This window comes from Trichechus manatus, unplaced genomic scaffold (genome assembly GCF_000243295.1).
Source record: "Trichechus manatus latirostris isolate Lorelei unplaced genomic scaffold, TriManLat1.0 scaffold00034, whole genome shotgun sequence".
Taxonomy (NCBI): domain Eukaryota; kingdom Metazoa; phylum Chordata; class Mammalia; order Sirenia; family Trichechidae; genus Trichechus; species Trichechus manatus.
The window spans coordinates 13955650-13983516 of record NW_004443970.1 but is presented as its reverse complement, the minus strand read 5'-3'; the positions used below and the strand labels follow the sequence as shown (position 1 = coordinate 13983516).

Sequence of the window (27867 nt, the reverse complement as noted above, 5' to 3'; positions counted from 1 at the left end):
GAATGAGCTTATGCTTTTCTAAATACCTTACAACAACTATACTTGAGATTTCTTTTTACTTTTTTGAGAAGAAATTGTTCCTTTCCAAAATTTTCTAATAATGAATGCAAGTGATGGATATGAATAGAATACGTAGAAGTTTAGGAAACTGGTAGCATGTTTTTTATATGAATTTGAGGACCCAAGAAGTTCTTGGGATACATTTTGAAGACTGAGTAAGGACTTCTGTACAAAGCAAAGGAGGTCAAGTTCTATATTTTCTGACTAAAAAAAACATGTTTTATTTAGCTCTTGTATCTTTTTATATAGTGAGCTATCATTTAAAGAAAAAATCCAGACATTATACGTAAACATTGGTGTATCTGCCTTTTCTCAAGAAAAGATCTGGTGATACCAAACCAAATAATTACTACTCTTTTTAAATAGGGCAAGCAATCTCCAGTATGTTGCAATACCCACCCATTCGTATTGTGCCCCTGAAACTGAGGCAGAGTGTTAGCTACTATTCATCATTTTGCCTGCATTATTTTTCTTTCTGTGGTAGAGACATGGTTTTCTGTAAAAATGTCTTTATTAAAAATAGGAAGAAGAAATAGGAACTAAGAGGGCTATTTGATTATCCTCACCCAGCCCTCCTCACTCAGTAATGCTACCTGTCTTGCCCCTGTAGGCATGTGTCTTTGTCATCTAGTGCTGCTATAACAAAGATACCACAAGTAGATGGCTTTAATAAAGAGAAATTTATTCTCTCACAGTTTAGTAGGCTACAAGTACAAATTCAGGGCGTCAGCTCCAGGGAAAGGCCTTCTCTCTCTGTCAGTTCCAGAGGAAGGTCCTTGTCATCAGTCTTCCCTTGGTCTGGGAGCATCTCAGTTCAGGAACCTCAGGTCCAAAAGACACGCTCTGCTCCCGGTGCTGTTTTCTTGGTGGTATGAGGTCCCCATGTGTCTCTGCTTGCTTCTCTCTTTTATATCGCAAAAGAGATTGGCTTAAGGCACTAATCTTGAAGACCTCAGTAGTATAACTGCCACTGATCCATCTTATTACATCATAGTGATAGAGTTTACAACACATATGGAAATCACATCAGATTACAAAATGGTGAACAATCATAAAATACTGGGAATCATGACCCAGCCAAGTTGACAGATATTTTTGGGGACATGATTCAATCCACAACAGCATGTGAGTCTGTGATTTCTGTCTTAGGTCCCTAGATTAGAGCCATATAATCTCTTGAAATAAAAATAGTTCAAGATTGTGGTGTTCTTTCTTATCAGGTTGGCCTATGCCAGGAGGTAATTAAGAAGCTGTCCACAGGTCACTTGATTATACAGTGCAGTGGTTAAATGCCCAAGGTTTTAGAGTCAGGTTACTTGAGTTCAAATCCTGGCTTTGCCACCTACCTGTGGCTTTTGTGGTCTTGGGCAAATTACCTAGTGTCTCTGAGATTCAGTTGACTTGTATGTAAAACGAGGGCAATAATAACATCTATCTTATAGGGTCATTTGAGGGTGAAATTAAGTGCCTGGTAAATGGTAAATACTATGTAAAGGTTTGCTATTATTATTATAGAAAAGTACCTAGCATTGTCCAGTGCTAGTGCAATTAACAACTGTGTTTTGTAAAAATAGTTTTTGCCAAGAATGTATGTAAATACTTAAAGGAAATTGTTTCTACACAATTAAAACTACAGAGCAAAGCAATTATTTAGTAAGTTGAACTAATGCAGGCAGTTAATTTGCCTGGATAATTCAGGTCCTTTCTTTTTTTTTTTTTTTAACCTAACAAAGCAGGTAGCAGGGTTTGGGTCCTGAATTGCCTGATGATTGGATGCAACCTTGTGATCAATAACCTTAAGAAACAGCTACCACCCTCCAGGTTGGCAGGAAAAAAAAAAGACTAGAATCTAGAGGAAGGAGCACCTGAAATTGGTACCCAGTCCCCTGGGGAGGGGAATTAGCCCTGTAGGTACTGGACTAACAAATGGTCCTGGCCCTGGTGTTTGCTCAGACCACTCAGAAGGGCAGGGCTGGGGGTTGGAGGGACTGGGATGTAGCTAGCTGGCACTCCTGCCACTTTGAGTGGAATGAAATTGGGGCTGAAAGTGTCAACAAGCTAGAAGCTGGAGCCATAGTTGCCTGCCTCTGGTGGAGAAAGGAAACCCAAGAGGGAAGCCTGAAAAGACTCCCAATCTCCTACCTTCCAGTGAGAAACAATGGCAAAATCTAACCAGAAATTGGTCAACCAATAAAGAGGCTAGGGAATGTGGTTTTTGGAGTCTCAATCCCTAGCATCTCAGAAAAGAGAGATAACAGTGGGCTTGGAGCTAAGAGACAATCAGTAAAAGAGGCAAAGATGTAAAGGTTTTGATTAAAATAGGCTAAAAGGGAGTATTTTCGAATACTGAAGAGCCTGGACAGAGGCAAAGCACCATGGATGTATGGGAAGGTCAGCCAATAATGCTGATTCCCTGATGATGTGTCAGGAACAGGTCAGGGGGCTGGGGATATTAAAGTGACCATAATAGACAATAGTTATTTGCAGACTGATGAGTGATTTAACTGAGCATAAAGTGTGTGTTAGGAACAGTGGGAAATAAGACTAGAAAGGGAGGACAGAAGCATAGAACTATATTCTGGAAAGCTTGGAGTACTAGTAAGAAGGAAGACAATATAACTCAATAAAAAATGGTTAATCTTCAATGGCTTTTGAAAATAAGGTTGCAAATCTGTTAGTAGGTTAAAAACAAACAACCAACCCAAACCTGTTGCTATCAAATTGATTCCAACTCATAGCAACCCCATGGGGTAGAGCAGAACTGCCCCATAGGGTTTTCAAAGAGCAACTGATAGATTCGAACTGCCAACCTTTTGGTTAGCAGCCGAACACTTAACCACTGTGCCACCAGGGCTCCCAAAGTGAGACACAATCAGTAGGTTAGTAACATTTAATTCAAAGGACTTAAAAGAATAGGTTGACTTTTACTAATTAGTCCAAATTAGTTTTTTTCATCATCATCATTTATTGTTTATTGAGGTCTATGTGGCAGGAATCAGGCACTTTCTGTACATCACATCAAATCCTCCAAACACTACTATGGAGTAATGAAATAGGTATTATTATCCCTGTTTTATAGATGAAGGCACTATCAGAAATGATAAATTATTTGATCAAAGTCATTCTGGTTATAGGCATCTGAATTTGGATTCAAAGGCAAATCTGACTCCAAACTTCCTTCTCGTAAGCATTACCCTCTGCTACATTTCAGAAAATTCATTAGACTCACACATTTTTTTTTTTTTTCAAAATATTCTAGTCAGAAGGTCATTTCAAGATTCAAGTCCCAGCTGGCACCTTGAGGCATCTCTAATTTCTTAGCTCAGCTCATTTATAATCCCCTCTGAGTCTTACTTCTCCTCACTTTCTTTAGGATTGTCACAGTTCTCTGAGATGACAGGGTAAATGATGGTGATGAGCAGGCTGGTAATAAGAAGTCCAGAAACACAGTAGATGGCCAGGAGCGGGCATGAAGAATTCACAGAGGGGTCTAAGGGGAGAGTAGCCCTAGCTGTTTCAACATCTGTGCAAAATACCAGTGTGCCTGCACACACATGCAGACCTAGTCACAGTTATCTAGAAGAAAGGACAGTTAAACGCACACAAATGCAAATGTATAGGCTTTTGTCGCCAATTTCATATGACTTAATAGTTTGGCTCTTTATCTTACACACATAAACACAGTAGACAAAGCCCTCACATAAATAAGCAGCAGGTGCACTGGTATTTTCTTGCCAAGGTATTATGCAAGCGTTAAGCTGAGCTGATCACCAGACGTGCAAATCCATCAGCTTCATTGCAGAATGTGGGAGGCGGAAGGTAGAGTTGAGCAGGGTTAAATAAAACTCATCAGGCTTTCAGAAGGGCCATTTATTGTCCAGAGAGAGGTAGAAGGTGCCCAGTAGCAAGGGTGGTGTGACTAGACTGAAAACATAAATCCACAGCCTTGAGATCTCTGAAATTTTTAAGACAGTGCAAAGTGTCCACACAAATGCAAAATACAAGAAATTGTTTTAATGCTAATAGCGTCTATCCACCTGACACTGTGCTGAGTGTTTTGCTTATATTAACACCGTATTATCACATCAAACTCACAGGACATGCATGATGCACTATTTTATTGATCCAGAAACTGAGGCTTAGAGACATGAAGTATCTTTCCTAAAATAATGCAGATGTTTTAGATATAGATAGATATTATAGGTAAAAATTTGAGTTAAATACAATGGTTCATAATAATGAACACATGCACTTCTGTGACACTCATGAAAACACTGCACAGCTTCAGCAATTCATCCAAACTGTTGTAAGAACTGTTTCTTTAATGTCTTTTTTACAGTACTGTATATCTGCACACACACACAGATTCTCTCTTCAGTACAGTACAGTATGTAGTTATTTTTATTGTTACTGTATCATTATTATGCACTATATTATTATGTTTAAGATGTTTTAGTGTATTTGGAAGTGTTTCTTAAGTGTTTTAGATACATAAAAGGTAAAATATAATACTACATACTAAGACAAACATTTGACTAACTGATGCTAAGTAAGAACCGTATATACCTGTTCTGACTTACCTACAAATTCAACTTAAAGAGAATTAGGAACGGATCTCATTCACAACCCGTGGACTACCTGTATTATAAAAAAAAAAAAAAAACGAAACTGCTATATCTCATGTATTGATGGCTGGAAACTCTTCTATTTGAAACAGATGACTTACAAGCACATACTTGTCCAGTAAAGTGCCTTTATCTATTTCTGAAAGAATCTGCTACTTGTCAAAAATTATGTCAAATACAGGTTTTGGCTGCACGATGTGAGATTACCCATTTGAACCTTTTATTATAACAAAAATTACTACTTATTTTTGTCATATTTTTAATACATCAACAAAATTCAGTTTGTTCAGCCTGGAGAATTTAAAGCATATATAACATGCTTCTCGTATTTATCCCACAATCCATTCAAACTCTAGAGCAAAATCAACTTTAAAAAATCCCAGGGCATTTCATTATGAAATTTCATATAGGATACTGGGTTGATAAGCTAATAAAAACCTCATATAACCAATTTGGTCAAAATGGGGCTTATTGTCTTAATATATGCATACTGACGCATGCTTTCACTTAATTTCTCATTGTCAGCCTTTAACCCCCACCCTATGCCTATTTTATACAACAGCAATACCGGAAACTGTATAGATCCCTGGATTCATCCTGATATTTCATCTTTCTTTTCTGCACCTTTGTTCAATCTGTTCTCTCATTATTTCTGTATTTGAATGCTCAATTCCTAGCTCTACTCTGGGATTCAATCTGGTCCTCAGAACTTCTGCACACCTTCTCTGACTTCTCCAGCTGGGTTAAGTATCCATTACAAATGTTTCAAGAGCATCCAGGGCATGCTATTATTTTCGTCACAGTTTAGTTGTGGCAATAATAGTAGGAGGGTTGTATTATTAGTAATTCAGCGGTATAGCGGCACCAGCAGTAGTAGCAGTAATAATAATACTAATACCTGCACTGTCATTACCAATAGCAACAGCAATTATCATGTACTGAGCACCTGCTATGTGTAGGCAGGGTACCTGAGACTTTATATATATTCATTCTAATCTACTAAAGATACATTAATTGGCATGAATTTATTCCCCCCACTTTACAACCGAAGGAAACTGAATTTCTTTTCATTCCTCCTTCATCTGTGGCTATTTCTCCCTTACTATTTCTTATTTTCTGCTTTCACTCCCCCCTCTTTTCCTTGGTGTGAGTTTAGCTGTATATTTATTTAACTTAGAGTAATCATCTGGATTTATATTCATTCTGCTTTTTTCTGTTCTCTAAATCATTTATTTCTGATTTTGTCTTTACTAGTTTCATTCTTCTGCTTTCTTTCCTTTTTCTTGCTTTTTTTCCTTTATTTTTTTCCCAGTGCCATTGAGTTGATTCCAATTCATGGTGCCCCCATGTGTGCCAGAGTAGACCTGTGCTCCATAGGGTTTTCAGTGGCTGATTTTTCCGAAATGGATCACCAGGTCTTTCTTCCAAGATGAGTGGCCTTGAACCCCCAACCTTTTGTTTAGCAGCTGAGCATGTTAACTGTTAGCCCCACTCAGTATTTTATTGTTTCTTTGCTAACAGTTTGATTCCAGATGCTTAACTAATTTTCTCTTCATTTAATTAATACAAGTATTTAAGCTATGCATTTTTCTGTGAGCAATGCTTTACCTGTTCCTAGAGATCTAAATCCATATTTTATCAACTCAGAAACACAATTTTCTAAATCATTTTAACTCTAAAGTGTAATGTATCTTAGAATCAAAGGGTGCCTTGATGGAAAGGTGAATCACATGCATCCATTAGGACATTAAGCTCCATTTGATCAATTTCCAAATGTATCAGTCAGGCTGCAGCTCTGATACAGCTGTCACTTTTGGAGCCTGCATCAACATGAGACTCTGGCAATTGATCCTCCTGGCATCACGTCAGTTGAGTTATATGCATTGTTTGTGATACAAGAGCTGAGTTTAGTTGTTGTTTAAAATATCTTCATTTTGTTGATCCAAAAAATTCTACTGGTACTTTTGAAGAAAATCAAGAAAGCACAACTGTCAAAACTTTCAAAATGGGTGTCAGGGGCTTGGAAGAAAATTCTGGAGATAATAGTGGAAATCTCTTAAATTATGCTGAACCACAAATACACCTGATGGTACAGTGGAAGACAGTGTGTGGAAAGGTCCCAAGGGATAAGAAAGATTTGAATCATCATTTACTGGCTGAATTTCTTTTTCTTAAACCTCATAAAGTATCCATGCATCTTACAACTGATGGTGCTTTACATTTGATGAAGTATCACATTTGATGTCTTTAAGATTATGTTATGACTTACAATTTTGTTTTCATTTCCATTTCAATCCATTTCTCTTTAAGAAAGGACTTTTAAATTTCCAGGGTATAGTGGATTTTGCTTTCTAGTTTTGCTTTTATTTCCAGCTTTATTTTATAGAGATCATGGAATGTTTTCTGTGTTATTTATATATGTTTTTCAAATCTATTGAGGTTTCTTGTGGCCCTAATAAGTGACCAGATTAGTCAATGTATCATGGGCATTTGAAAACAAGTTGTTTTCCCTCTTATACAATTTTAAGAGACTGCTGATGTCTTTTAATTTAAATGTGACTATAAATAAAATAAGACTCTGTAATCCTAGTAGACGTTATAGTTTGAAAGAAAAAGAGAAGATTTGAAGGGGACTGACCATCTTCAGTAGTTAAAAGTGGACACTCAAACCAGGAACCAAAGACAGAGGATGTTCTTCTTAAGGAGCTAAATAAAATGAATCAGGGCCAACAGTAGATAAGACTAAATTTGAGGGTGGAATCAGAAAGAAGTGTCTCTAAAACAGAATAAAGCTGTATATCCTGTCTACCTACAATCTCCCTGTTTGTCTTACTTCAGTATTACCTGTATTTCCTAGCATTTCTGTCATTTCTGAGAATTTGAGAAATATCTTTAATATTATAAACCTAATAACTTTCTTTAAATTTATTTTAAATCAATTCACTGTTTACATAGCATTGCTGTAAGCAATAATATTCAGGAAAAAATGAAAGGATAAAATGTGTGTGTCATGAAATACGTTTCACAAAAAAATGTTGTCTATGTATCTCCTTAGATCAAGAAGCAACCATTCATTCCCCTTTGGCCCTCTCAGCAGCACCATGGCGGTCAGCAAAAACAAGCGCCTTACAAAAAGTGGCAAAAAAGGAGCCAAGAAGAAAGTGGTTGATCCATTTTCTAAGAAAGATTGGTATGATGTGAAAGCACCAGCTATGTTCAATATAAGAAATATTGGGAAAACACTAGCCACAAGAACTCAAGGAACAAAAACTGCATCTGATGGCCTCAAGGGTTGTGTTTTTGAAGTAAGCCTTGCCAATCTGCAGAACGATGAAGCTGCACTTAGAAAATTCAAGCTAATTACTGAGATGTTTAGTGCAAAAACTGCCTGACCAACTTCCATGGCATGGATCTTACCCATGACAAAATGTGTTCCATGGTCAAAAAATGGCAGACCATGACTGAAGCTCATGTTAATGTCAAGACTACCAATGGTTATTTGCTTTGTCTGGTCTGTGTTGGTTTTACTAAAAAAATGCAACAATCAGATTCAGAAGATGTCTTATGCTCAGCACCAACAGGTCCACCAAATCCGCAAGAAAATGATGGAAATCATGACCAAAGAGGTGCAGACAAATGACTTAAAAGAAGTGATCAATAAATTGATTCCAATAAGCATTGGGAAAGAAATAGAAAAGGCTTGCCAATCTATTTATCCTCTCTATGATGTGTTTGTTAGAAAAGTAAAAATGCTGAAGAGGCCCAAGTTTGAACTGGAAAAACTCCTGGAGCTTCACGGTGAAGGTGGTAGTTCTGGAAAAGCCACCAGAGATGGGACAGGTGCTAAAGTTGAATGAGCTGATGGCTATGAGCTACCTGTTCAAGAATCAGTTTAAAATTCAGATTTTTACGGGTGACAAATAAAAGATCTTATTTGTGGAAAAAAAGAAAAAAAAGGAAGAAACTATTCAAAAAGAACAAGGGGGCACTGCATGGTTTAAAATCAGAAAAGTGTGTGGCATGGCTGTATCCTTTCACCATACTTATTCAATCTGTATGCTGAGCAAATAATCTGAGAAGCTGGTCTATATGAAAAGAATTTGGTATTAGGATTGGAGGAAGACTCATTAACAACCTGCAATATGCAGATGACACAATCTTGCTTGCTGAAAGTGAAGAAGACTTGAAGCATTTACTGATGAACATCAAAGACTATATATCCTTAAATATGTATTGTTACCTCAACATAAAGAAAACAAAAATCCTCACTACTGGATCAATAAACAACATTATGAAAAATGAAGAAACTGAAGTTGTCAAGGATGTCATTCCTCTTGGATCAACAATCAACGCCCAAGGAAGCAATATGCAAACTATGTATTGCATTGGGCAAATCTACTCCAAAAGACATTTTTAAAGTGCTAAAAAGCAAAGATGTACCTTGATGACTAAGATGGCCTGACCCAAGCCATGGTGTTTTCAATTGCTTCATAAGCATGTGAAAGCTGGATAATGAAAAAGAAGACCAAAGAAGAATTGATGCTTTTAAATTATGTTTTTTGCAAAGAATATTGAATATACCATGGACTGCCAGAAGAACTAACAAATTTGTCTTGGAGAAAGCACAGTCAGAACGCTCCTTTGAAGCAAGGGCGGCAAGACTTTGTCTCGCTTACTTTGGACATGTTATAAGGAGGGACCAACCCTTCAAGAAGGACATCATGCTGGATAAAGTAGAGAGTCAATGAAAAAGAAGAACACCTTCAATGAGATGAACTGACCCAGTGGCTCCAACAACGGGCTCAAACATATCAATTATTATAAGGATGGCTCAGGGCTCAGCAATGGTTCGCTCCAGTATACACAGTGCCACTATGAGTAGGAGCAGGCTTGATGGCACCTGGTTGCTACGAGTCAGAATAGACTCGACTGCAGTGGGTTTGGTTTTGGATTTAACCACAATATTATCTCCTAGAATAATTGCACTTATCTTTGTGTACAACATCTTGACAAACATTGACTAATCCATAAACGTTTTATACTTTACTGAGTCTGGCACCTGTGGTATTGCCCTCAAGCTACTAGCAGGGAGGTGACTCACTGAAGTGATACCTTAGCAGCCCTAGGACTTGAACTATAAAAACCAAACCAAAATCTCTTGCCTTCAAGTTGATTCACACTCACAGTGATCCCACGGGACAGAGTAGACTTGTCCCATAGGGTTTCAAAGGCTGCAATCTTTACAGAAGCAGACTGCCACATCTTTATCTCGCAGAGCAGCCAGCCTTTTGTTAACAACCAAATGCTTAACCACTGTACCACCAGGGCTCCTGTACTGGAAGTGTAAGTCACCTAAAATAAGTAGAGTTAAGTATACAAGAGGCTAGGGATGTGATGTTTGTTGAATGAAGAGTTGAAGATGATTTTTATTTTGAGGAGATTTAGGGGAAAAATCATCATACTGTTTTGAATTATAGTTGATACTTTCTACATTGTTGTTGTTAAGTGTCGTCAAGCCGGTTCCAACTCATAGTGACAATAGGTATAAAGGAACGAAACACTGCCCAGTCCTGCATCATTCTCATAATCATTGCTATGTTTGAGCCCATTTGTTGCAGCCACTGGGTCAATCCACCTTGTTGAGGGTCTTCCTCTTTTTTGTTGACTCTCTAATTTACCAAGCATGATGTCCTTCTCCACCTGCTGGTCCCTCCTGATAATAAGCTCAAAGTACGTGAGACAATGTCTCGCCATCCTTGCTTCTAGGGAGCATTCTGGCTGTACTTCTTCCAAGACAGATTTGTTCATTCTTCTGGCAGTCTATGGTATATTCAATATTCTTTGCCAACACCATAATTCAAAGGCATCAATTCTTCAGTCTTCCTTATTCATCGTCCAGGTTTCACACGCATATGAGGTGACTAAAAATACCATGGCCTGGGTCAGGTGCATCTTAATCCTCAAAGTGACATCTTTGATTTTTAACACTTTAAAGAGTTCTTTTGAAGCAGATTTGCCCAATGCAATATGTCTTTTGATTTCTTGACTGTTGCTTCCATGGGCATTGATTGTGGATCCAAGTAAAATGAAATCCTTGACAACTTCAATATTTTCTCCATTTATCATGATATTGCTTGTTGGTCCAGTTTGAGGTATTTGTTTTCTTTATGTTGAGGTGTAACCCATATTGAAGGTTGTGGTCTTTGATCTTCATCAGTAAGTGTTTCATGTCCTCTTTGCTTTCAGCAAGCAAAGTTGTGTCATCTGCATAACACAGGTTGTTGTCGATGAGTCTTCCTCCAAACCTGATGTCGTGTTCTTCTTCATGTAGTCCAGCTTCTCAGATTATTTGTTCAGCATACAGATTGAATACATACGGTGAAAGGATACAACCCTGACACACACCTTCTCTGATTTTAAAACATGCAGTACTGCTGGTGGGAATGCATACTGATACAACCATTTTGGAAAATGATATGGCACTTCTTTTGAAAGCTAGAAATAGACATACCATACCATCCAGCAATCCCAGTCCTAGGAATATATCCTAGAGATATGAGAGCCGTCACATGAATAGACATATGCACACCCATTTCACTGCAGCATTGTTCACAATAGCAAAAAGATGGAAACAACCTAGATGCCCATCAACAGATGAATGGATAAACAAACTATGGTACATACACACAATGGAGTACTATGCAACGAGAAAGAACAATGATGAATCTGTGAAGCATCTCATAACATGGATGAAACTGGAGGACATTATGCTGAGTGAAATAAGTCAATCACAAAAGGACAAATATTGTATGAGACCTCTATTGTAAAAACTCACGAAAAAGTTTACACACAAAAAGTAACAATCTTTGTTGGTTACCAGGGATGGGAGGGGTGGGGGGAAAATACTAAATAGAAAATAGATAAGTTGTAACTTTGGTGAAGGGTAAGACAGTACACAGTACTGGGGAAGCCAGCACAACTTGTACAAGGAAAGGTCATGGAAGCTCCATAGATACATCCGAACTCCCTGAGGGACTGAATTGCTGGGCGGAGGGCTGTGGGACCATGGTCTCGGGGAACATCTAGCTCATTTGGCATAACACAGTTTATAAAGACAATGTTCTACGTTCTACCTTGGTGAGTAGCGTCTGAGGTCTTAAAAGCCTGTGAGCAGCCATCTAAGATACTCTACTGGTCTCAACCCTTTGGGAGCAAGGGAGAATGAAGAGAACAGGATACAAAGAAAAGATTAGTCCAAAGGACTAATGGACTACATCTACCAAGGCCTCCACCAGACTGAGTCCAGTATAGCTAGATGGTGCCCAGCTACTACCACTGACTGCTCTGACCAGGGATCACAACAGAGGGCTCTGGACAGCTGGAGAAGGATGTAGAACAAAATTCTAACACAAAAAAAAAGACAAGATTTACTGGCCTGACAGAGACTAGAGAAACCCCGAGAGTATGGCCCCTGGACACCCTTTTAGCTCAGTGGTGAAATCACTCCCGAGGTTCACCATTCAGCTGGGGATTGGACAGCCCCATCAAACAAAACGGGACTAATGAGGCACAGCAGTCCAGGGACAAGGACTAGAAGGCAGGAGGGGGCAGGAAAGCTGGTGATAGGGAACCCAAGGCTGAGTAAGGACAATGTTGACATGTAGTGGGGTTGTTAACCACTGTCACAGGGCAATATGTGTACTAACTGTTTAATGAGAAACTATTTTGTTCTGTAAACCTTCATCTAAAGTGAGAACAGCAGCACAACTGAAGAATGTAATTGATGTCACTGAATTGTACATGTAGAAATTTTTGAAATGGTGTATCTTTGGCTATGCACATTTTCATCAAAAAACAAAACAAAACAGGTCCTCCAAGGTCGAGAAGGGAGAGTGTTGACATGTCGTGGGGTTGTTAACCAATGTCATAAAACAGTATGTGTACTGACTGTTTAATGAGAAAGTATTTGTTCTGTAAAGCTTCACCTAAAGTACAATAAAAAATAAAAATTAAAAAAAAAAAAGTGCAGTATCCTCTTGTTCTGTTCAAATGACTACCTTTTGGTCTATGTACAGGTTCTGCATAGGCACAATTAAATGTTCTGGAATTTCCATTCTTCGTAATGTTATCCATAATTTGTTATGATCCACACAGTCACATGCCTTTGCATACTCAATAAAACACAGGTAAACAGCTTTCTGGTATTCTCTGCTTTCAGCCAAGTTCCATTTGACATCAGCAATGATATCCCTCATTCCACGTCCTCTTCTGAATCCAGCTTGAATTTCTGGCAGTCCCTCTCAATGTACTGCTGCAACCATTTTTGAATTATCTTCAGCAAAATTTTACTTGTATGTGGTATTAATGATATTGTTCAATGATTTCCACATTCTGTTGGATCACCTTTCTCTGGAATGGGAACAAATATGGTTCTCTTCCAGTTGGCTAGCTAGGTAGCTATATTCCAAATTTTTTGGCATAGATTAGTGAGATCTGCCAGCATTGCATCCATTTGTTGAAACATCTCAACTGGCTGCTATTGAGTCGATTTCAACTCATAGCACCTTACAGGAAAGAGCAGAACTGTCCCACAGGGTTTTCAAGGAGCAGCTAATGGATTGGAACTGTCAACCTTTTGGTTATCATTCAAGCTCTTAACCACTGGGCCACCAGGGCTCCATTTCTACATTAGGGATCAGATTTTCAAGAATCTATGTATTGCTTATACCCAAGGAACAATCTGTCTATTGAAAGAAAATGATGTCCAATAACTTGCTTTTTTTGTTTGTTTTTCTGTAGCTTACTTCTCAGTATTTAGTCAGGCATAAGTTGTTTTCTATTATTTACACAATTTTATCATCATCTCCACAAGGTACTACATTTAAACAGTCTCTAAATCTACTGTTTTATGCTGACACAAACTGTCAGGTATTTAAAGTGCACTTTGTATTGCAATCCTCATGTCATAGTGTAAAACAAGCCAAATTTATTTTATTAGTTAATTATGTAATAAGTGCAAGAGGTTTTGATAATGTGAAAGACAGCACAAATTATGTGGTTTTAAGAGAAAACATAATTAAATGCCAGCTTCTCATTATTGGAGCACTTTATCTGTGCCAAGAAACCTGGAACATACATATAGATATTCCTAGGTTGTCAATGAAAATATTGAAGTGAAAATATACTAATTAATATACCTAGTGTCACACAGCTAGTATAGAGCAGGGCTGGGTTGTAAATCAGGGCTGTTGGGTTGCAAAACCCATGCTGTTACTAGACCTCAAGACAGAACAATCTTCTAGACCTCAAACTGGATTCTTATTTTTAAATGTTGAAGTAAAATGCTACAAAACAGTTTCCTGATCTGTTGTCCAGTTTGAAAATTTATAGCAAGGATTAAATGAAGTAATGTGCCTAGCACCCCACCTGGCCCATAGTAGGCTCTATATACTTGAGTTCCTTTCCTTGTTCAGAATAGGTGGTGGGCATTGGAAAACTCTTCACCGCTCCTACCTTTTCTTCCTTCATACACACTGCTAGAACACATTTATTGGCCTTCTAGAAGTGGTCACATGTCTGAATTCTGGCCAAGGGAATATGAGTGGACATGAAATATACCACTTTAATAACAGGCTCCTAAAAATCTCCTGAATGTGATCTCCAATCGAGATGCCCCTCAGAACAATCTTCGCAGGTACTTACTGGAGATCGTGGAGCCCTGAGATGGAAGGAGTCTGGGTCCCTGAGCCACCATTTGGAGAGCTGTTCCATTGGGTATTTCTTTTCGATTTCAGATGAGCAGGGAAAAAAAACTTCTATTTGGTTAAACCACTGAGATTTTAGAGCTTATCTCTCAGGTGTTGCCCTATCGTGGTAGGATACGGATACCCTGATCCTGAAAAACAATATAAAATCTTCAAAGCATTTAGATACTGTCATGGATTGAATTGTGTCCCCGAAAAACATGTGTATCAATTTGGCTAGGCCATGATTCCCAGTATTATGTGATTGTCCACCATTTTGTCATCTGATGTGATGTTCCTATGTGTTGTAAATCCTGTCACTATTATGTTAATGAGATGGATTAGCGGGAGTTATGTTGATGAGATCTATAAGATTAGAGCATGTGTTAAGCCAATCTCTTTTGAGATACAAAAGACAGAAGCAGGCAGAGAGACATGGGGACCTCACACCACCAAGAAAGAAGCATCGGGAGCATAGTGCATCCTTTGGACCCGGGTCCCTGCACTGAGAAGCTCCTAGTCCAGGGGAAGATTGATGACAAGGACCTTCCTCCAGAGCCCACAGGGAGAGAAAGCCTTCCCCTGGTGCTGATGTCCTGAATTTGGACTTCCAGCCTACTAGACTGTGAGAGAATAAATTTGTCTTTGTTAAAGCCATCCACTTGTGGTATTTCTGTTATAGCAGTACTAGATAACTAAGACAGATACCAATGTAGAGGCATTGGGTATGACTTAAACACTGACTAAAAACCAAAGACTTAAAATTGTTTAATGAAGACTGAGTCCAGTACAGCTAGATGGTGCCCGGCTACCACCACTGACTGCTCTGACCGGGATCACAACAGAGGGTTCTGGACAGACCTGGAGAAGGATGTAGAACAAAATTCTAACTCACAAAAAAAAGACCAGATTTATTGGCCTGACAGAGACTGGAGAAACCCCGAGAGTATGGCCCCCAGACACCTTTTTAGCTCAGTGGTGAGGTCACTTCCGAGGTTCACCATTCATCCGGGGATTGGACAGCCCCATCAAACAAAACGGGACTAATGAGGCACAGCAGTCCAGGGACAAGGGCTAGAAGGCAGAAAGGGACAGGAAAGCTGGTGATAGGGAACCCAAGGTTGAGTAAAGATAGTGTTGATGTGTTGTGAATTGTTAACCATTGTCACAGGGCAACATGTGTACTAACTCTTAAATGAGAAACTATTTTTTTCTGTAAACCTTCATCTAAAGTGAGAATAGCAGCACAACTGGAAGAGCATAGTCGCTGTCACTGAACTGTGCATGTAGAAATTTTTGAAACGGTGTATCTTTGGCTATGTATATTTTCACAAAAAAAAGGTCGAGAAGGGAGAGGGTTGACATGTTGTGGGGTTGTTAACCAATGTCATAAAACAATAAGTGTACTACTGTTTCATGGGAAACTATTTGTTCTGTAAGCCTTCACCTGAAGTACAATAAAAAAAAAAAGGAAAAAAAAATTGTTTAATGAACTCAGAATTATTTGAAATGCTGTCCAAATCTGTTTCTAGAATATTTCAGAGGTAAGTCCCTGATCAGTGGTTTATCAAAATTTTAAAATGGATAGAAGACTTTAAAATTATTTAACTTTGATTATTCATTTTATTGAATTATTAGTCTTTTATAATACACATTTTATCTCTAAACCCTTAACTCATAACATTCAAAGTGTCATGATTATAATTATCTTACATTAATATGCTAATTTCTTCAAAGATTCTATTCAATTAAAATTTTAACCACTATAGACTTAATTAGGTTAATTAAAATACTATTGTATTTTATTTTTACTTTACGATTGCTCTGTTATCATTTAATGATTTTGAGAATAGAACTTATTATTTATTGAGCACATTTTTTCTTTCTAAACCATTAGTTTTATGGTCAACGCCACTAAAAATCAATCAGCTACACACCCACTACAGTTTTGCCTATATTTTCTTTAATTTAATAGATTTTACCTACAAGCTGATGGCAACTAATCTTCCCAATCCTGACCCACAACATGCACTAACAAACCCATTTTGCTAAAAGTAGCTTCTTTGTTGTGTCTTGAATGTGCTGGGCTGGCTGTTACCCTAGGATCTCTGTCCAAGAAGTTTGCCATGTCTGGAAAACCCTTGAGTCTATGAAGGACAGCAACAGTGATCTCTCTCATTTGCCAATTTCTAAACAATATATGGATTTCAAGACCTTTCATGATCTGGCTTTGCTTAACTCACTTGCCTCTTGTTACTTTGAGAAATGCTATTCCATAAATATTCCCTGAATGAGATGGATTGACACAGTGGCTCCAACAATGGGCTCAAGTATAGCAACAACCGTGAGAATAGCACAGGACTGGGCAGTGTTTTGTTCCGTTGCACGTAGGGTCGCTATGAGTCGGAACTGATCCGATGGTGCCTAACAACAACAACATTCCATAAATACACTGTCTTAGTCATCTAGTGCTGCTATAACAGAAATAACACAAATAGATGGCTTTAACAAAGAGAAATTTATTCTCTCACAGTCTAGTAGGTTAAAAGTCCAAATTCAAGATGTCAGCTCCAGGGGAACGCTTTTTTTGTCAGTTCTGGAGGAAAGTCCTTGTGATGCATTAATCTTCCCTTGGTCTGGGAGCATGTTGGCACAGGAACTCAGGTCCAAAGAACACACTCTGCTCCCGCACTGCTTTCTTGGTGGTATGAGGTCCGTCCATCTCTCTGCTTGCTTCTCTCTTTTATATCTCAAAAGAGATTGGCTTGAGACACTATCTAATCTTGTAGATCTCATCAATATTACAGCCATTAATCTATCTCATTACATCATAGTGAGAGGATTTACAACACTTAGGGAAATCACATCAGATGACAAATGGTAGACAATCATACAATACTGGGAATCATGACCTAGCCAAGTTAACAGATATTTTAGGGAGATATAATTCAATCTATGACATACCCTGCACTCTCCAATGCTTTTATGCCATCGCACACATTGTTCTCTCTGCCTTGGAGGTCATTCCTCTCCTTGATCATCTAGTGATTACCAAGAAGTTCCTTTCCTTCTTTGGAAGCTCTACTCAGAAGTTACCTTCCATGAAAGAATTCATCACTCTTTCTTTGGCATTATCACTTTTGCTGATGACAACTTCTATCATTGCAGGCTATATACAATTTACCACCATTTATTAGTGCCTACGCAATGCCAGACACTTTCCTGGATATTTTTGTGTATTCTTCAGAATTGTTCCAACAAACCCACAAACTTAACATCATCGTACATATAGAGGCAAGGCAACTAAGCTATCTGTTCATACTAGATAATACGTTTGAACATCTCAATTGGTATTCCATCAATTCCTGGAGCCTTGTTTGAGGTGTTTCAACAAACGGATGTAGCATTGGAAGTGCTTACTTGTCTATGTCAAGAAATTTGGAAGACAGCTACCTGGCCAACCAACTGGAAGAGATCCATATTTATGCCTATTCCCAAGAAAGGTGATCCAACCAAATGTGGAAATAATTGAACAATATCATTAATATCACAAGCAGGTAAAATTTTGATGAAGATCATTCAAAAGCAGCTGCAGCAGTACATCAACACGGAATTGCCAGAAATTCAAGCCAGATTCAGAAAAGAAGGTGGAATAAGGGATATCATTGCTGATGTCAGATGGATGCTGGCTGAAAGCAGAGAATACCAGAAAGCTGTTTACCTGTGTTTTATTGAGTATGCAAAGGCATTCAACTGTGTGGATTATGACAAATTATAATATTTTGAAGAATGGGAATTCCAGAACACTTAATAGTGCTCATAAGGAACCTGTACATAGATTAAGAGGCAGTTGTTTGGACAGAACACGGGGATACTGCGTGGTTTAAAGTCAGGAAAGGTGTGCATCAGGGTTGTATCCTTTCACCATACCTATTCAATCTGTATGCTGAGCAAATAATCTGAGAAGCTGGACTATATGAAGAAAAGGGCATCAGGACTGGAGGAAGATCTTAATAACCTGCATTACGCAGATGACACAATCTTGTTTGCTGAAAGTGAAGAGGACTTGAAGCACTTACTGATGAAGATCAAAGACTATAGCCTTCAATATGGATTACACTTCAACATTTAAAAAAAAAAAAAAAACCAAACCCGTTGCCATCAAGTTGATTCCAACTCATAGCGACCCTATAGGACAGAGTAGAACTGCCCCATAGGGTTTCCAAGGACATAAAGAAAACAAAAATCCTCACAACCAGACCAATAAGCAACATCATGATAAATGGAGAAAAGATTGAAGTTGTCAAGGATTTCATTTCACTTGGATCCACAACCAACACCCATGGAAGCAGCAGTCAAGAAATGAAAAGATGCATTGCACTGGGCAAATTCTGCTGCAAAAGGCCTCATTAAAGTGTTGAAAAGTAAAGATGTCACCTCGAAGACTAAGGTGTACCTGACCCAAGCCATGGTGTTTTCAATTGCTTCATATGTATATGAAAGCTGGATGACGAATAAGGAAGACTGAAGGAGAATTGACACCTTTGAGTTGTGGTGTTGGAGAAGAATATTAAATATGCCTTGGACTGGCAAAAGAATGAACAACTCTGTCTTGGAGGAAGTACAACCAGAATGCTCCTTAGAAGCAAGGATGGCGAGACTAAGCCATCACATACTTTGGACATGTTAACAGGAGAGATCAGTCCCTGGAGAAGGACATCATGCTTGGGAAAGTGGAGGGCCAGCAAAAAAGAGGAAGACCCTCAACAAGATGGATTGACACAGTGGCTGCAACAATGGGCTCAAGCATAGCAATGATTGTGAGGATGGCACAGGACCAGGCAGTGTTCCGTTCTGTTGTACATAGGGTCACTATGAGTCAGAACTGACTCGATAGCACCTAATAACAATAACAACAGCTAATATGTAGCTTCTTAGAGGTCATGCTAGCTAAACATGGCATGTTCCTGGATTCCACCCAAGGTCCGTCTGCTTTTAAAGCCCAGAGACTTTATATGCTCAAGTAAACAACCAAATAAATATTTGTGCATTTTCATGAATGTAATGGAGAAAGGGAGGGAGAGAAAGAGGGAGAAAAAGAAGAGAGGGAAAAACAGAGAGAGAGAGTGTGCACGCTAGAGGAAATGATTTACATATGGCAGATTATTTAACCCACCATTCTACTCAATAGGTGAATGACCAAGAGTGAGCATGAGAGGGAAATAAATCTGCTGCTCGCTCATATCATCTCAGCTTCTGTGTCCTCATAGAATGTGAATGTCTTCCTGTCCTGAGCGCACCTGAGTGCAAACCCATGATTTAACCTTGACACAACCAAAGGAATAGTAACCCTTTCCCAGCCAGGAGGAGATATATCCCATGATGGACTAATTCAGAGGCAACCCTTTTTTGTCTGTAGTGTTGCAACCTTCTTATAGTATGTTTGCCTTGAACACTGACTTTAAAATCCCAGTTTCTTGAATATTGTAGATGCTCAACAAATATTTGCAGAATGGCTGTGTGAGTCAATAAATAACTACTACTACCCCTCAACAACTGTCTATTTTTTGCTTACAGAAGATGGCATTTTTTTTTTATTGTTTCTTTTTTCTCCATCTTAAAATGTCCTACAGCTGAGATTTTAAGGGATCCATTGATTTAAGGCTGCTTCTATAACTTGCTTATTATCAGCAACCTTGGTGGTGTACTGGTTAAGTGCCTCGCTGCTAATCAAAAGATGGCCATTTGAACCCACCAGATGCTCCATGGGAGAAAGATGTGGCAGTCTACCTCCATAAAGACTTAAGCCTTGAAAACCCTATGCAGCAGTTCTACTCTGTCCTATAGGATCACTATGAGTCGAAATTGACTCCGCAGCACTGACTTTGTTTTATTAGGTTCTATAACTTATCTATTATGAGAAGGAAACCCAAGAAGCATAAAATCCCAGTGCTCTGCCTTGATGCTTATGATGGCTTCCAAAGGCAGACAATAAGCCAAGTTCACAACATCACTAAGCCATAACATGGGGTCTTGTATTCCCTGATAATACAGAAGAACACACTTAAAGTCACAGTGCTAGCTGAATGTAACACAAGTACAAGATGAGCCTGCAAGTTTGTTCAAAACAAAGGAAATCACTTTTAAGGAAAGCTGACACATTTAATTACTTTCATCCCAAAAGAATATTTTAAGAACATTACTTGCATTCTTTGCATGTCTTGCTTTTAATTAGATTCTTTTATACCTTGCTACAGATTGATTAATTTTATTTCCTTATATCTTATTTGCAAACTGCTATGTAGCCTATAGGAGTCCCTGGGTGGCACAAGCAGTTAAGTGCTCAACTACTAGCCAAAAGGTTGGTGGTTCAAACTCACCCAGAGGTGCCCTGGAAGACAGGCCTAGTGATCTGCTTCCGAAAGGTCACAGCCTCGAAAACTCTATGGAGCAGTTCTACTCTGTACACATGGGGTCGCCATGAGTTGGAATAACTTGACAAAATTAATAACAGATAATCTATTAATTTCTGTGTTAATTATGTCACTTATAGAGATCATCTGTGGAAGAAAGACATGGTAGTCTGCTTCTGTAAAGATCTACAACTTTGGAAACTCTATGGGGCAATTCTACTCTGACCTACAGGGCTGCTTTGAGTCAGAATCAACTTGACAGCTGTGGGTTTTTTTGGATTTTTTTTTTTTTCATGTATCATTTGTTTATCCTCACATGGATTTTTTTTTTAAATGAAAACCCTAATAATTTCCAGAATTCTGGATGTAGTCACCCACCAGGACCAACTACCCTCAACCACCTTCCTTTTATTTGCTGACAATGCTTGAATTAGATTGAAGGCAAATTCTACTGGCGCTCTCTATGTTCTCGGAGTCAGTGAATAGTTCAATATACGCTGAATACAATGACATTAGTTATTATTCTCCACAAACTGCCTTTCAGCAACTGGATAAAAACAATTTAACTAAATATTTCCATCCATCCTGACTCATGTAGCAGAACAAGAATATATAACACCAAAAATTACTTTTGAAAATTAATTATTTTGCTAACTTGAACACTCTCCAATAAAATTCATAGTTTTTGACAGAGGAACAGTTAGATATGTTGATATCCATTACAGTTTATAACAAGAATTACCAATCAACGCCAATTGCAACTAAATGTATCATTTTCCACTGTAATAACAAGTGCCCATATCTATAATAGTGACTTTTGTTTTGGGGTTTTATACCTGTAATGTAATAATATATCTTTTTACCATTGAATTTTATATAGAAAATTTAAAAATTACAAGAGTCCTCAATATATAAGTTCACATCTTTGGAAAGAGAAGGGAATGGATATTTAGTGTTCCTTGACCTTGAGCCAGAAACTCTCAGACCTTATTTGTCTCACTTCAGATCCACAATTCTTCCTTTAAGTATTACTGTTCTATGTTGGACATAAAGTCACTTCAGCTCAGAAAGTTTAAATACCTTGTCCAATTGTGCACCATTGACATATGAGAGAAACTACATTCAACTCTAGATATGTCTTTTCTAAAGCAAGTGTTTATATAAGAAAATACTGTTCAGATGTACTAAGAAATGGAGCCCTGGTTGCATAGTGGTTAAGAGTTCAGCTGCTGACCAAAAGGTTGGCAGTTGAAATCCACCAGTCATTCTGCTCCTTGGAAACTCTACAGGGCAGTGCTACTCTGTCCTATAGGGTGGCTATGAGTTGGATTCGACTCTACGGCTAAGAGTTGGGCTTCGTTTTTTTTAATATTAAGAAATAGCCTTCTTTGAAATGAAGAAATGCATCTTGATGGGATAGTTTCAAATTAACCATAAATTATCTTTTAAAACATAAGCTAATAAATATAGTTGAATCAAAACTATATTTCTCCTAGGTCGGCATGGTTTTGACACTGTCCTTTATGTGGTTAAATAAAATGTTTCACACAAAGTAACAACAGATGCTTAAAAATGATCATGCTCAGTGTTCTACCCAATGTCTTATTTCACAATTGCCAAGTACATATTTAAAGCATATTATTACATTAAAGATGGTGAACTCCAAACCCATCTTCACTTTCCTCTAGAAAATCAGCTGGGTGGCCACTGTGTCAACAAGTACCTTATGCCCAGTCAGGAGGAGCCATCAAAGCTATGATATACAGAAACTGGATTTCCTTTCCTGAGCATCACGGTGAAGAATGAGAGAAAAGGCAGGCTTGTAACAATCGTGCTTTTGTAAGGATGTGTCAGCCCATTCAGAGAATGAATGATCCAGTACAATGAAAGTGCCGAGTTTATCCACAAGAGCTGACGTTCAACTTGAGCTAAATTTATAAAGTGGTGTGCATGTTCAATTTATTTTATCATCTACATTTCACTTTGTCATCCTCCATGATGACATTAAGTGTAGACCTGCAGAGAATATAGTATCTGTTTCTGAATGTTTAAGTGAAAAACATTATTATTTCTAAACAAACTGAAAACAAGCTCCTTGGTAGCAAAATCGCATAATAACAAACCTGCAGGTTTCTTTTGTGGTTTTCAAGGGAATTAACAATTTGAGTAATTGACAATTCAACATTAGGAGTGTCTTTCTTTTCAGGATAATTCCATGGCCCTCTCTCCTGAGAATTCTAAAAGAGACTAGATATTCTCTGGATGCAAGTTATTGATCCATAACAAAATTTACTAATCCTTTTACAAAGACATAATATTTTGGGGGCTGAAGGGGGTGGGAATGTAATAGAAGAGAGCTAAGGCTCTGAGTCATGTACATATGAGTTTAATTTCAAGTTTTGCCAGTAACGAGCTATGTGAATTTGGGAAAGGTTATTTTCAAGGTCTCAGCTCTTATATCTATAAAATGGGGATAATAAATAGTATCTATTACATGTATCTATTATATTTGTGGGAGCCCTGGTGGTCCAGTAGTTAAGAGCTTGGCTGCTAACCAAAAGGTCAGTAGTTCAAATCCACCAGCCGCTCCTTGGAAACCTTACGGGGCAGTTCTACCCTGTCCTATAGGGTTGCTATGAGTCAGAATTGACTCAATGGCAACAGGTTTGGTTTTGGGTTTTTTTTATTACATGTATGGAGCCCTAGTGGCACAGTGGATAAGAGCTCAGCCACTAACCAAAAGGTTGGCAGTTCAAACCTACCCACCTCGCCACGGCAGAAAAAGATGTAGCAATTTGCTTCTGTAAAGATTATAGCCTAGGAAACCCTATGGGGCAGTTGTACTCTGTTCTATAGGGTCACTATGAGTAGGAATTGACTCAACAGCAACCAGTTTTATTACAAGCATATGGTTGTTAAAGGGATTAAACGATATAATGTACTCAAAGATAAGTTTTACATAGGGCATTCACAGAGAAAATGTACAATAAATGTTGACTACCACTATTATTTATATTACTACAGCTTGCTTCAGCCCCTTATCACCTCTCACTTGCAGGCTTCAATCCGTCCATTGTAAAAAATTGTTCAAATTTATGTGATCACATCCTTCTCCCATTATTTAATCTCTTTCAACCACCCAGGTCCCTGGGAGGCACAAATGGTTTATGCTCAAGTAATCAAAAGGTCGCAGTTCAAATCTACCCAGCGAAAGAAAGACCTAGCGATATACTTCCATCAGATTACAGCCATTGAAAACCATCTGGAGTGCAGTTCTACTCTGAAACACATGGAGTTATCCTCAGTAGGAATCAACTCAGTTGCAAAGGATTTGGTTTAAGGTCCCTGGGTAGTGCATTTTCAACTATCCACTATTTACATATGGTAATTTTAAAACTCAGTTCATAATCTACTAATGGGTCATAAAATCAATTTAATGTATCTGGACCAGACTTAAAAACAAAAATTTAAAAAGACTAGACAAGACTAGAATAGAATGGACTAGATTAGAATAGATGTTCTCAGAGTACATCAAATATAGTAAAGATTATTCCTGAGATCTCATATTTCAGGGTGTGTGTGTGAGTGTGTGTGTCTGTGTGGATTGTAATATAAATATACATTTTCTTACTAGGTAACAATGAAAAATGTCTGAGAAGCACTGGACAATATAATGCCCAAACTATGGAGCTCTACTCCCTATCTGGCCACTAGATCTGATCACTCTGTGTCCATGACCCAGTAAATGGAAAGTGAACATCAAGCACTTCACCTACCTTTTGTTTTTGAGGTGGGGCAACTAGTTTAGTTTAAGAAGTAGATTACAATAGGGCTCTGATTATGTAAGTTGGTGACTTTCTTACCAAAATTTGCTGGTTTGTTAATGTAAATGCAAATAATTCAGACTTCAAGTGGAAACAGTACCATGGTATTGCCCTTCTCACTCCATCTCCACAGTAAAATGAATATAATCTAGTTACCGCTGAATGTATTATGTACTAAGAACACCACAAAAAAAAAGAGTTTAAAAGTTCTGTTGCCTGAGATTTCTGAAAAAAATATTAGAATTATGATTTTACCATTTATTGGACAAAAATACTCCTCTATATGCATAAATTTTTCAACTAAAAACATCTCAAATGCAGATTCATGCATCCAATTTGTAAATAAACTGTTAACACTTGATACAAAGTATGCAAAGCAAGGCATCTGGTATAAAAACATGATCCCCTAAGATGACTGAGGAGTCTCCTTTTACCTTTAGATAGTTACTCAAGAATGATAAGAGTAGTCTTTAGGGAAGGATGAGAAGAAAGAGGATTGATTATGTTAAAATTAATGTGTATTACCTTCCCCACATAACAGCATTGATAGTTTTCCACATTATCTCTCTCTCTCTCTGTATTTTCAGTTAAATCAGGGTAAATTAGAAGATTACTCAGAGGACTAGGAAAGTTCCAAAATCAAAGTTGGTCCTTAACTAAAAATCCATAACTGCCCCTCTACTCCTAAATGGCGAAGAGGGAACTCAAATGCAAAATCAGATTCTTGTACATGCTTATGGCATTTTCTTTTCCCCTTTGAGGATATTCCCCTTTGAAGAAAAGTTACCATCAGAAGAACCAAAAGAGAATTTTCACACATATCCAGAAGAACCAAAAGAGAATTTTCACACATATCCATCATCTTTAAAAACTGATTTTACAGAAGAATCCTGATCAAAAGGGGGAAAAACATAAAACAGAATTTCAAATTATCATGGAATCTAGACTTTCTGGAGCCACTGAAGCTGGATAAACCCCCAAAACTATTGCCCTGAGATAATCTTTAAACCTTAAAAACCTTAAACCAAAAATATCCCCTCAAGTCTTCTTTAAACCAAACAAATTTAGCTTAATTAGAAAAGAGTGTCTGCCTTGAGCATTGTGCTCTCTTAAAGAACTATCTATATGCAATCAAATTGACAATAGCAACTTGAAAAGTTAGATAGGAAGCCTAGGGGTTGGTGAATTTATGTCAATGGGGGAGGAACAATTTGGAAAAGGAAGGTGAGAATGTCTGCACAACTTTAAGTATGAAATCTATGTCACTAAATTATACATGTAGGAATTGTTCAGTTGCTATATGCTCTCCCTTGTATATTTTTTGAAAACAATAAAATCAAGGGGAAAAATTAAAAAAAGAAAACAAACTGATTTTACAAATACAGCATTGCGAACAATGATAAGCATCTTCTAAGCCTGAACGGCAGGGTTAATAGCAAGGGTTTTAGAATCTGATAAATGAGAAGTTAAACTGTCTGGATCTAAATGCCAACTCAGCTATTTTCTACCTTTTTGACTTACTCAGGCTTTCTGTGGCTCAGTGTTCTCATCAGTAAAATTAGGATAACACTATCTACTTTATAGGATAGAAGTGATGCGTAAATAAAACAATAGATGTGAAGCACTCAGAACCTGGCCTATAATAAGTACTGGATAAATTGTAGCTATTAAGGATGAGAACAGTCATAAACCCAGGCCTAGGAACTGGCTATGTATTGCAATGCTAGGATTACATACTTTGCCTTCCGTAAAATAAATGATATTAAGGAAAACATTTCAACACCAGTATTTAAAATTATGATATATTATTTTAATGTTATTCTGATGTGAATTTATATTTAAAGGATAAATTTTCATATTTGCCCATTCTTTCTGAGTTTCCTCAAAGTCAAAAAGGTAGAAAATAGGTGAGTTGGCATTTAAATCCAGACAGTTTAACTTCTCATTTATCAGATTCTAAAACCCTTGCTATTAACCCTGCTGTTTAGGCTTAGAACATGCTTACCATTGTTCACAATGCTTTATTTGTAAAATCAGTTTGTTTTCTTTTTTAATTTTTCCCCTTGATTTTATTGGGAAGCAATGAGGAAGAAACAGAAAGAGTAGATGTCATGGATTGAATTGTGTCCCCCCAAAATGTGTGTCAATGTGGCTAATCCATAATTCCCAGTATTGTGTGATTGACTGTCCACCATTTTGTCATCTGATGTGATTTTTCCTAGAGGTATGTGTTGTAAATACCTCTATGATGTTAATGAGGGGGGATTAGTGGCAGTTATGTTAATGAGGCAGGACTCTATAAGATTAAGTGTGTCTGAAGTCAATCTCTTTTGAAAATAAAAGAGAAAAGCAAGCAGCGAGACAGGGAGACCTCATACCATCAAGAAACGAGAGTCAGGAAAATGGCGCATCCTTGGACCCAGGGTCCCTGTGCTGAGAAGCTCCTCGACTGGTGAAAATTGATGACAAGGACCTTCCGCCAGAGCCGACAGAGAGAGAACGTCTTCTCCTGGAGCTAGTACCCTGAATTCGGACTTTTAGCCTCTTAGACTGTGAAAGAATAAATTTTTCTTTATTAAAGCCATCTGCTCATGGTATTTCTGTTATAGAAGCCCTAGAAAACTAAGACAGCAGACAATATGGGTGAAGAACTTGACAAACTCTAGAGAAACCGATTATGCTCCCATTACACAAGGAAGAGTTTCTTACACATAATAAGACTGAAAATTAGCTGAATATAAGGATTCAGTGGAAATATTACTATAAGATTAGTTTTTTGTGGATTTTAATTGCTATTCTTTTCCTGCATGGATCCATTTACAAATATAAAATATGTCTCACTCATCTTATCAATGGGAGTCTCCAAGATGTTTAGCAGACAGCTGGCACTCATTGCACTTTTAATGAATGGCATTAACATATGATTGTAAGTACATGAGGGTTTATTGCTCAGCAATGTGGATAGCCCATGCTCAGCTATGGGAAAACCTTTGAGGCAGCCTGTCTTTACACAGGCAGTTGAGAGGGGGGTTCATTAACCCCATGTTTATTTTCCTTTTCCTCCATCACCACTTGTATACCAATAAAAAAATCAAGTTAAATAAGAGTTTTTTTTTTTTTTTTTTTTTCCTGCTAGGGGGTTTTCATATCTAGGCCTAGATTACAGAGTATAATGCAAGGTTTGTTGACATTTTAAAAATCA

The 27867-nt window shown here is 37.9% G+C and overlaps 2 protein-coding genes across 2 annotated transcripts in view; one reads left to right on the top strand and one right to left on the bottom strand.

Moving 5' to 3' along the window:
• The window catches only part of KCNIP4 (potassium voltage-gated channel interacting protein 4), a 1128609-nt gene that overhangs the window by 969774 nt on the left and 130968 nt on the right, over positions 1 to 27867 (bottom strand). The gene's annotated exons all lie outside the window — the stretch shown is intronic.
• Positions 7735 to 8542, top strand: LOC101342995 (40S ribosomal protein S3a-like). Its single transcript, XM_012555193.2, has 2 exons — positions 7735 to 8020; positions 8267 to 8542. The coding sequence occupies exons 1-2, from the start codon at positions 7787 to 7789 to the stop codon at positions 8540 to 8542; spliced, it is 510 nt and encodes a 169-aa protein (XP_012410647.1). The 5' UTR covers positions 7735 to 7786.

What these genes read in the sequence shown, in the direction of transcription:
- LOC101342995 (XM_012555193.2), top strand. Translation starts at nt 7,787, where the DNA reads ATGGCGGTCAGCAAAAACAAGCGCCTTACAAAAAGTGGCAAAAAAGGA. An exon ending in CCAATCTGCAGAACGATGAA is followed by an intron (nt 8,021 to 8,266) that starts GCTGCACTTAGA and finishes CAGCACCAACAG; the next exon opens with GTCCACCAAATCCGCAAGAA.